The sequence below is a fragment of the Engystomops pustulosus genome, chromosome 9 (assembly GCF_040894005.1).
Source record: "Engystomops pustulosus chromosome 9, aEngPut4.maternal, whole genome shotgun sequence".
NCBI classification, from domain to species: domain Eukaryota; kingdom Metazoa; phylum Chordata; class Amphibia; order Anura; family Leptodactylidae; genus Engystomops; species Engystomops pustulosus.
Window position 1 is genome coordinate 111514929 of NC_092419.1, and position 12269 is coordinate 111527197.

The window sequence follows — 12269 nt, forward strand, 5'->3', positions numbered from 1 at the left end:
GAGAGGATGTAATACAACCAATACATCCACAGTGATATAGAGAGGATGTAATACAACCAATACATCCACAGTGATGCAGAGAGGATGTAATACAACCAATACATCCACAGTGATATAGAGAGGATGTAATACAACCAATACATCCACAGTGACATAGAGAGGATGTAATACAACCAATACATCCACAGTGATATAGAGAGGATGTAATACAACCAATACATCCACAGTGACAGAGAGGATGTAATACAACCAATACATCCACAGTGATATAGAGAGGATGTAATACAACCAATACATCCACAGTGACATAGAGAGGATGTAATACAACCAATACATCCACAGTGACATAGAGAGGATGTAATACAACCATTACATCCACAGTGATATAGAGAGGATGTAATACAACCAATACATCCACAGTGATATAGAGAGGATGTAATACAACCAATACATCCACAGTGATATAGAGAGGATGTAATACAACCAATACATCCACAGTGATATAGAGAGGATGTAATACAACCAATACATCCACAGTGACATAGAGAGGATGTAATACAACCAATACATCCACAGTGACATAGAGAGGATGTAATACAACCAATACATCCACAGTGATATAGAGAGGATGTAATACAACCAATACATCCACAGTGATATAGAGAGGATGTAATACAACCAATACATCCACAGTGATATAGAGAGGATGTAATACAACCAATACATCCACAGTGACATAGAGAGGATGTAATACAACCAATACATCCACAGTGATATAGAGATGATGTAATACAACCAATACATCCACAGTGACATAGAGAGGATGTAATACAACCAATACATCCACAGTGATATAGAGAGGATGTAATACAACCAATACATCCACAGTGATGCAGAGAGGATGTAATACAACCAATACATCCACAGTGATATAGAGAGGATGTAATACAACCAATACATCCACAGTGATATAGAGAGGATGTAATACAACCAATACATCCACAGTGATATAGAGAGGATGTAATACAACCAATACATCCACAGTGATATAGAGAGGATGTAATACAACCAATACATCCACAGTGACATAGAGAGGATGTAATACAACCAATACATCCACAGTGATATAGAGAGGATGTAATACAACCAATACATCCACAGTGATATAGAGAGGATGTAATACAACCAATACATCCACAGTGACATAGAGAGGATGTAATACAACCAATACATCCACAGTGATGCAGAGAGGATGTAATACAACCAATACATCCACAGTGATATAGAGAGGATGTAATACAACCAATACATCCACAGTGATATAGAGAGGATGTAATACAACCAATACATCCACAGTGATATAGAGAGGATGTAATACAACCAATACATCCACAGTGATATAGAGAGGATGTAATACAACCAATACATCCACAGTGATATAGAGAGGATGTAATACAACCAATACATCCACAGTGATATAGAGAGGATGTAATACAACCATTACATCCACAGTGGGATGTAATACAACTAGAGAGGATGTAATACAACCAATACATCCACAGTGACATAGAGAGGATGTAATACAACCAATACATCCACAGTGATGCAGAGAGGATGACTACATCCCTATAGAGAGGATGTAATACAACCAATACATCCACAGTGATATAGAGAGGATGTAATACAACCAATACATCCACAGTGATATAGAGAGGATGTAATACAATACAACCAATACATCCACAGTGATATAGAGAGGATGTAATACAACCAATACATCCACAGTGATATAGAGAGGATGTAATACAACCAATACATCCACAGTGATATAGAGAGGATGTAATACAACCAATACATCCACAGTGACATAGAGAGGATGTAATACAACCAATACATCCACAGTGATATAGAGAGGATGTAATACAACCAATACATCCACAGTGATATAGAGAGGATGTAATACAACCAATACATCCACAGTGATATAGAGAGGATGTAATACAACCAATACATCCACAGTGATATAGAGAGGATGTAATACAACCAATACATCCACAGTGATATAGAGAGGATGTAATACAACCAATACATCCACAGTGATATAGAGAGGATGTAATACAACCAATACATCCACAGTGACATAGAGAGGATGTAATACAACCAATACATCCACAGTGATATAGAGAGGATGTAATACAACCAATACATCCACAGTGATATAGAGAGGATGTAATACAACCAATACATCCACAGTGATATAGAGAGGATGTAACACAACCAATACATCCACAGTGATATAGAGAGGATGTAATACAACCAATACATCCACAGTGACATAGAGAGGATGTAATACAACCAATACATCCACAGTGACATAGAGAGGATGTAATACAACCAATACATCCACAGTGATATAGAGAGGATGTAATACAACCAATACATCCACAGTGATATAGAGAGGATGTAATACAACCAATACATCCACAGTGATGCAGAGAGGATGTAATACAACCAATACATCCACAGTGATATAGAGAGGATTAGAGATGAGCGAGCACTAAAATGCTCGGGTGCTCGTTACTCGAGCCGAACATTTCCAGATGCTCGAGTGCTCGTTTCGAGTAACGAGCCCCATTGAAGTCAATGGGAGACCCGAGCATTTTTCAAAGGGACCATGGTTCAGGAATAAAATGTGTTATTTAATTGAAAAATAATGTCTTCTGATAATTTGCAAACATCTGCGATCTATTCTTCACTGTTCCGCGCGTATATTATCTCCCGACAAGTTAGCAGATGTAAAGAACAGTGAAGAATAGAATAAAAACAGTGAACACAGTGAACACAGTGAACACAGGATCATTTAAGATAAAAACACAGTGCAGAACACAGTGCAGAATAGATTACAGATGTTCGGCACATCTGCTTACTTGTCGGGAGATACGCGCGGAACGGCGCGAACAAAATAGCATGTGAAGAACAATATATATGTGTGTGAAGAACACATTGCAGATGTTTAAATACATCTGCAATGTGTTCTTCACACATATATATTGTTCTTCACATGCTATTTTGTTTGCGCCGTTCCGCGCGTATCTCCCGACAAGTAAGCAGATGTGCCGAACATCTGTAATCTATTCTGCACTGTGTTCTGCACTGTGTTTTTATCTTAAATGATCCTGTGTTCACTGTTTTTATTCTATTCTTCATTGTTCTTCACTGTGTTTTTTTTAATTAAATGCTCGATCTCGAGCAGGGGAAATACTCGTCCGAGCAACGAGCCGTCTCGAGTACCCTAATGCTCGACCGAGCATCAAGCTCGGACGAGCATGTTCGCTCATCTCTAGAGAGGATGTAATACAACCAATACATCCACAGTGATATAGAGAGGATGTAATACAACCAATACATCCACAGTGATATAGAGAGGATGTAATACAACCAATACATCCACAGTGATGCAGAGAGGATGTAATACAACCAATACATCCACAGTGACATAGAGAGGATGTAATACAACCAATACATCCACAGTGATATAGAGAGGATGTAATACAACCAATACATCCACAGTGATATAGAGAGGATGTAATACAACCAATACATCCACAGTGATATAGAGAGGATGTAATACAACCAATACATCCACAGTGATGCAGAGAGGATGTAATACAACCAATACATCCACAGTGACATAGAGAGGATGTAATACAACCAATACATCCACAGTGATATAGAGAGGATGTAATACAACCAATACATCCACAGTGATATAGAGAGGATGTAATACAACCAATACATCCACAGTGACATAGAGAGGATGTAATACAACCAATACATCCACAGTGATATAGAGAGGATGTAATACAACCAATACATCCACAGTGATATAGAGAGGATGTAATACAACCAATACATCCACAGTGATATAGAGAGGATGTAATACAACCAATACATCCACAGTGATATAGAGAGGATGTAATACAACCAATACATCCACAGTGATATAGAGAGGATGTAATACAACCAATACATCCACAGTGATATAGAGAGGATGTAATACAACCAATACATCCACAGTGATATAGAGAGGATGTAATACAACCAATACATCCACAGTGATGCAGAGAGGATGTAATACAACCAATACATCCACAGTGACATAGAGAGGATGTAATACAACCAATACATCCACAGTGATATAGAGAGGATGTAATACAACCAATACATCCACAGTGATGCAGAGAGGATGTAATACAACCAATACATCCACAGTGATATAGAGAGGATGTAATACAACCAATACATCCGCAGTGATATAGAGAGGATGTAATACAACCAATACATCCACAGTGATATAGAGAGGATGTAATACAACCAATACATCCACAGTGATATAGAGAGGATGTAATACAACCAATACATCCACAGTGATATAGAGAGGATGTAATACAACCAATACATCCACAGTGATATAGAGAGGATGTAATACAACCAATACATCCACAGTGATATAGAGAGGATGTAATACAACCAATACATCCACAGTGATGCAGAGAGGATGTAATACAACCAATACATCCACAGTGATATAGAGAGGATGTAATACAACCAATACATCCACAGTGATATAGAGAGGATGTAATACAACCAATACATCCACAGTGATATAGAGAGGATGTAATACAACCAATACATCCACAGTGATGCAGAGAGGATGTAATACAACCAATACATCCACAGTGATATAGAGAGGATGTAATACAACCAATACATCCACAGTGATGCAGAGAGGATGTAATACAACCAATACATCCACAGTGATATAGAGAGGATGTAATACAACCAATACATCCACAGTGATATAGAGAGGATGTAATACAACCAATACATCCACAGTGACATAGAGAGGATGTAATACAACCAATACATCCACAGTGATATAGAGAGGATGTAATACAACCAATACATCCACAGTGATATAGAGAGGATGTAACACAACCAATACATCCACAGTGATATAGAGAGGATGTAATACAACCAATACATCCACAGTGACATAGAGAGGATGTAATACAACCAATACATCCACAGTGACATAGAGAGGATGTAATACAACCAATACATCCACAGTGATATAGAGAGGATGTAATACAACCAATACATCCACAGTGATATAGAGAGGATGTAATACAACCAATACATCCACAGTGACATAGAGAGGATGTAATACAACCAATACATCCACAGTGATATAGAGAGGATGTAATACAACCAATACATCCACAGTGATATAGAGAGGATGTAATACAACCAATACATCCACAGTGATATAGAGAGGATGTAATACAACCAATACATCCACAGTGATATAGAGAGGATGTAATACAACCAATACATCCACAGTGATATAGAGAGGATGTAATACAAGAAATACATCCACAGTGACATAGAGAGGATGTAATACAACCAATACATCCACAGTGATATAGAGAGGATGTAATACAACCAATACATCCACAGTGATATAGAGAGGATGTAATACAACCAATACATCCACAGTGATATAGAGAGGATGTAATACAACCAATACATCCACAGTGATATAGAGAGGATGTAATACAACCAATACATCCACAGTGATATAGAGAGGATGTAATACAACCAATACATCCACAGTGATATAGAGAGGATGTAATACAACCAATACATCCACAGTGATATAGAGAGGATGTAATACAACCAATACATCCACAGTGATGCAGAGAGGATGTAATACAACCAATACATCCACAGTGATATAGAGAGGATGTAATACAAGAAATACATCCACAGTGACATAGAGAGGATGTAATACAACCAATACATCCACAGTGATATAGAGAGGATGTAATACAACCAATACATCCACAGTGATATAGAGAGGATGTAATACAACCAATACATCCACAGTGATATAGAGAGGATGTAATACAAGAAATACATCCACAGTGACATAGAGAGGATGTAATACAACCAATACATCCACAGTGATATAGAGAGGATGTAATACAACCAATACATCCACAGTGATATAGAGAGGATGTAATACAACCAATACATCCACAGTGATATAGAGAGGATGTAATACAACCAATACATCCACAGTGATATAGAGAGGATGTAATACAACCAATACATCCACAGTGATATAGAGAGGATGTAATACAACCAATACATCCACAGTGATATAGAGAGGATGTAATACAACCAATACATCCACAGTGATGCAGAGAGGATGTAATACAACCAATACATCCACAGTGATGGAGAGAGGATGTAATACAACCAATACATCCACAGTGATATAGAGAGGATGTAATACAACCAATACATCCACAGTGATATAGAGAGGATGTAATACAACCAATACATCCACAGTGATGGAGATAGGACTAATATGGCGCAAGTCTCCATCCTTATGGCTTCTCCCCATCTGGTCTGGCCACCCATACTGAAGATACAGGGTGTAGAGATAGGGATAGATAGTCATTGCTGCAATTCGAATGGACGTGTTCACCCCGCAGATGCATTGGTGCACTCCTACGATAAATGTGGTCATATTCACTCTCCTGATGCTTGTGGTCAGTCTCCTAAAGGTTGTGGTTAATACTGATGGCTGGGGTCCCTCTTCTCATGGTAGGGGTCTCTCTTTGGATGGCTGGGGTCCTTCTTCCTATGGTAGGGGTCTCTCTGCTGATGGCTGTGGTCCCTCTTCTCATGGTAGGGGTCTCTCTGCTGATGGCTGTGGTCCCTCTTCTCATGGTAGGGGTCTCTCTGCTGATGGCTGTGGTCCCTCTTCTCATGGTAGGGGTCTCTCTGCTGATGGCTCTGGTCCCTCTTCTCATGGTAGGGGTCTCTCTGCTGATGGCTCTGGTCCCTCTTCTCATGGTAGGGGTCTCTCTGCTGATGGCTGTGGTCCCTCTTCTCATGGTAGGGGTCTCTCTGCTGATGGCTCTGGTCCCTCTTCTCATGGTAGGGGTCTCTCTGCTGATGGCTGTGGTCCCTCTTCTCATGGTAGGGGTCTCTCTGCTGATGGCTGGGGTCCTTCTTCCTATGGTAGGGGTCTCTCTGCTGATGGCTGTGGTTCCTCTTCTCATGGTAGGGGTCTCTCTGCTGATGGCTTTGGTCCCTCTTTTCATGGTAGGGGTCTCTCTGCTGATGGCTGGGGTCCTTCTTCCTATGGTAGGGGTCTCTCTGCTGATGGCTGTGGTCCCTCTTCTCATGGTAGGGGTCTCTCTGCTGATGGCTGTGGTCCCTCTTCTCATGGTAGGGGTCTCTCTGCTGATGGCCGGGGTCCCTCTTCTCATGGTAGGGGTCTCTCTGCTGATGGCTCTGGTCCCTCTTCTCATGGTAGGGGTCTCTCTGCTGATGGCTCTGGTCCCTCTTCTCATGGTAGGGGTCTCTCTGCTGATGGCTGTGGTCCCTCTTCTCATGGTAGGGGTCTCTCTGCTGATGGCTGTGGTCCCTCTTCTCATGGTAGGGGTCTCTCTGCTGATGGCTCTGGTCCCTCTTCTCATGGTAGGGGTCTCTCTGCTGATGGCCGGGGTCCCTCTTCTCATGGTAGGGGTCTCTCTGCTGATGGCCGGGGTCCCTCTTCTCATGGTAGGGGTCTCTCTGCTGATGGCTCTGGTCCCTCTTCTCATGGTAGGGGTCTCTCTGCTGATGGCCGGGGTCCCTCTTCTCATGGTAGGGGTCCCTCTTCCTATGGTTGTGGTGTTACCTTTGTGTTATATATAAGATCTGGATGCTGATGCTCTGCGTTCCGCTTGCATTATCTGCAGGTTTTGGGTGCGGCCATTGATGACTCTTTCTGCTTTTCCAGGTGCTGAAGTGGGTGGAGGAAGCGATCCAGGCGTCCAAGGTTCACCTCTTGTCTACAGATCATGAATCCGCTGGGGAAAGACAGTGGGAGATTCCCTTCGACCCAAGCCTTAAAGAAGTGACCATCTCCCTAAGTGGCCCCGAGCCTGTGATTGAGGTCACTGACCCCACAGGTGAGTGTAACCCGCTGTGACCCGTGCCATGTAATAGCTGCTCTGTAGCCCGCAGTGCGACCACATGGCACCCAAAATGTGGATTATTTGTACTTCTGTATTTGTGAGCGGTTGATTGGTTTTTGTTAAGAAGAAAAAGTCATCAAAACCTTCACATGTTAATATACCCAATATACCATAGCACAGGCTAATGGCTATATATGTGACGGGACCAGGATCTTATCCAGGACAACATTTCCTTTCCTCAGGGCGCCTTCACATGATGCTTTAAAAAAAAAAACACATCCATTTTTAATTAAGATAATTGGTAAAACCGGTCAGCTTAATGGACAGCTTAAAAACGGGTTCAAAACGGCACGTGTGGCATCACCCCAAGGCCGGCGCCACACGTGGCGCTTTGACCAATTATCTTAAATAAAACTGATCAAAAACGGATGCGTTTGCAAAAAACACATTTGTTTTTTAACAGACCGCTTAAAAACGGGTTCAAAACGCCACGTGTGCTGCATTAAATTGTTTTTTTTTTAAAAAAAAAAAAAGCTTTATTTGGTCAAACCGTGGTAACAAAGTTTACATACAGTTTACTGGTATGCATCCAGCTTATACATTGACTCACGAGTACCTTCAACATTATTCGTTTTTCAGTCCACATCTGACCGTTTTCAGCAACATTGTTTCTCATTCAAAAACATAACATATTTAGGCGCAACTAGCGCCCTTATGATTTCTCTAAGCAATACAAAATATGGCTTCTCTAAGACAATATTAAAGTGAAACTCTTAAACAAATAACATCAGTTAGGGTGAAGACACACGTGGCGTTTTTAGGCCGTTTTTGGGCCGTTTTTAGTAAGTGCGTTTTCAGATCGTTAAAAAACGCATCCGTTTTTTAAAAACGCATCTGTTTTTTAAAAATGCATCCGTTTTTTGAAAGCGCATGCGGTTTTGTCCGTTTTTAATTGCGCAATTTCGAAAAAACAGACAAAAACGGATGCGTTTTTTAACGCCTGCGTTTTTAACGATCTGAAAACGCACTAACTAAAAACGGCCCAAAAACGGCCTAAAAACGCCACATGTGTCTTCACCCATAAATTGTTTTAAAGCAAGACACCAGGTTCTGGTTCCGGACCACTTGTGTTTCTATAGACACACAGACAGGATCGGGCCAAGGCCCTGCACAGCGCTAGCGGTGTGTGTGACGCACCCTCAATCTCTTCTTCCTACAGTTTTTGGATTATTGTACTCCATGTTACAGGGGTCCGTGTATTGTGCTGATCTCCTCCATTGTCTCTCTCATTGCTGTTACTCGGGAAACATAACAGTGACATCTCACAGTAACCTCCCCTGATCTCCCCCCCCCCCCGCCCCACGGGCTCCATGTTCATGTCTAATCTTCATTGTGTACTTGGCGGCTGACCCCTCATTTCTCTCCTGGCAGGGAAAGTTCTCTCCGCTAGCCGGGGGCTGGAGGAGCTGCTCCGGATCCCTAATTCAGCTCTTGTGTTGGGACTGAAGCCCAGTGTGTCTGGAATATGGGTCATCAAGGTAACGTACCCTCCTCTGCAAGGCGTCCCATCAGCTTTATGCTTTATTGGTCATCCATTATTATCTCTGCTTGCTGTAATGTGATAAAAACTTTTTTGTTTACACCCACAGGCCGGCGGCACACGTGGCGTTTCAAACCCGTTTTTGGCCCGTTTTCAAGCAGTCCTTTACAAAACGCTTGCGTTTTTGAAAATGCATCAGTTTTTTTAAAAAACGCTTCAGTTTTTTCCATTTTTGTTCATTTTTCCAAATAGGATAATAAATGGGGAAAAATGGAAAAAACGCATGCGTTTTTAACGGACTGCTTAAAAACGGCTCAAAAACAAGTACAAAATGCCACGTGTGCCGCCGGGCAGAGGCTGCGTGCACAAGTCACGTTTTGTGTGCATTAACTCGTGTGTTTTCAGTTTGCCTTATTACACTGCTGTCAACATTGTGTTTTAATAAAGTATGCATTAATACATTGTAATTAGGCCGAATGTAAACGGTCCGTTTTTAAGCACGCGTTTTTAGTCCATTTAAAAACACATGCATTTTTAAAATGCATCCGTTTTTTACTGTTTACCTGCTTTGAACCGGTTTATCCTCTTTATCTATTAAGATAAACAGGTTTTTTGACGGACTGCTTAAAAACGGCCCAAAATCGCGTGCAAAACGCCACCCTTTGGACGTTTCCCATGCGTTTGGCTGGTTTTAATCTGTTTCACAGCCGCCTACACTTCTAGAAATGAAGAGGTTCAAAGCAGCCAAATGCATGGGAAACATACAAAAATGCCTGCGGTTTTAAAGGGACTGAAAACGCACGCTTTAAAGCGGTCCAAAAACGTGACGTATTTGAGGGGAATCATCATCCAAAGGCCGGGGGCACACACAGCGTTTTGAACCCATTTTAAGCATGCATGCATTTTACGGACTGCTTAAAAACGACCCAAAAACAGCATCAAAACACCACGTGTGCCGCCGGCCAGAGTATATGATCAGAGAGGATGTGGGATGGAGGCCACACAATGGTATCCATTTCCCATAGACTCCAATGGCCTCTGCTGACACAGACTTTTATTTGCATGAAGTTTCTATGTTTTTGCTGCATACAACGTCCCGGCCGATACACTAGACATGTCTAAAAAAAAAAAAGCAACATGGGAGCATAGTGCATCAGTGCGGGATGTAAAGCCGGCATAGGGCTGTCTAGACAGGACATAATTATATCTCTAGATCAGCCCCGTCCAGCAAACCCCTCTGTGCCCCATATGTCTATCATCAGCTTCATAGCATATCATATCAGAGGGGTATGAAAAGTCCCTGAAGAGACCTGTCCCTGGTGGCCACATTTGTGTGAACACAGTCTTAGGCCGGCGCCACACAGGGCGCTTTGTCTGCGCTTGCAAACGCAAACGCAGACAAAGTCGTGCCCACCGGGGCGGGCCTCGGCCCGATCGCATCGGCGTTTCTATGGAAACGCCTGCGATCGGGAACGAGCCGCCGGTGTTTCGCGTTAAATAGAAACGCCGATGCGATGGAGCCGAGGCCCGCCCCGGTGGGCGCGACTTTGTCTGCGTTTGCGTTTGCAAGCGCAGACAAAGCGCCCTGTGGGGCGCCGGCCTTAGGGTGAAGACACATGTGGCGTTTTTAGGCCCTTTTTGGACTGTTTTTAAAAAGCACATGTGTTTTTTGAAACCGCATGCGTTTTTTGTCCGTTTTTCCAAATTAGCGCAATCAGAAACTGACAAAAACTATAAACGGCCTAAAAACGCCACGTGTGTCTTCACCCTTATGGGGGGAAATCCACTGTAATATTTGGAAGGAGAAGTCCAGGTAACAGCCTGCGGGTGATGTGTCCTATCAGTCTGACAACGTGTCTAGTGCCTCTATAATAGCAGCAGAGCTCCAGTTACATCTGTCATCACATCACTCACTTTTTGAGTCTTTTTTTGCCAGATAATAAAACCCAGCGTCCCCTGGAAGGTGCGAGGAGTCGCCTCCCTCCGGCTCTTTGATGTCTGGGGGAGGCTCAGCTTGTGACTGTGTTTATTGTTTCTTGCTTTTTGTTCCATTTCTCTCTGTCAGTTCCCCCCAAACATTGTAAGACTCAGCTCGTTACCCTAATGAAGCTGCACATCAGACGCCTCGCGTCGTCCTAATTGCCTGACACAGAGGTGGCGAGTCCTCCCCTCATTTACCCTCATGTTACCATGACCAGGGCTCTTGTGCCATCGACCTGCCGCGCCGCAGCAGCTGCCAGTGATTTGGAATTCCAGGGGAAGCGTCGTTCACGGGCAAAACACACAATGGACCAATAAAGTTGTTTAGAACATGTTCTTTGTATATTTATGTTTCCCTACTTTGGTTTCACTGCTTACGGATGGATTTACTGTATTCCAGATTAGCATGAAGGGATATGATGGGCAACAAAGAGGCTTTTCTTTTAGGCCAGCAGCACACGTGGCGTTTTAAACCCGTTTTTGGGCTGTTCTTAGGGTTATGTCACACATGGCGTTTTCAGATCATAAAACCGCATGCGTTTTTGTCCGTTTTTAATTGAGAAAATTCTGAAAACCGGACAAAAACGCATGCGTTTTTATGATCTGAAAACGCACTAACTAAAAACGGCCTAAAAACGCCATGTGTGACATCACCCTTAAGCAGTCCGTTAAAAAACGCACTTTGTTTTGGACCTGTTTTAATTACGATA

At 42.3% G+C, this 12269-nt stretch overlaps 1 protein-coding gene across 2 annotated transcripts in view; it reads left to right on the forward strand.

The window, feature by feature from the left end:
• The window catches only part of HMCN2 (hemicentin 2), a 179889-nt gene that overhangs the window by 72028 nt on the left and 95592 nt on the right, over window positions 1–12269 (forward strand). For both annotated transcript variants that reach the window (XM_072125758.1, XM_072125759.1), the window contains exons 5-6: window positions 7862–8033; window positions 9471–9577. In XM_072125758.1, the coding sequence (XP_071981859.1) occupies window positions 7862–8033; window positions 9471–9577 (279 nt within the window). The remainder of the gene's footprint in view (window positions 1–7861; window positions 8034–9470; window positions 9578–12269) is intronic.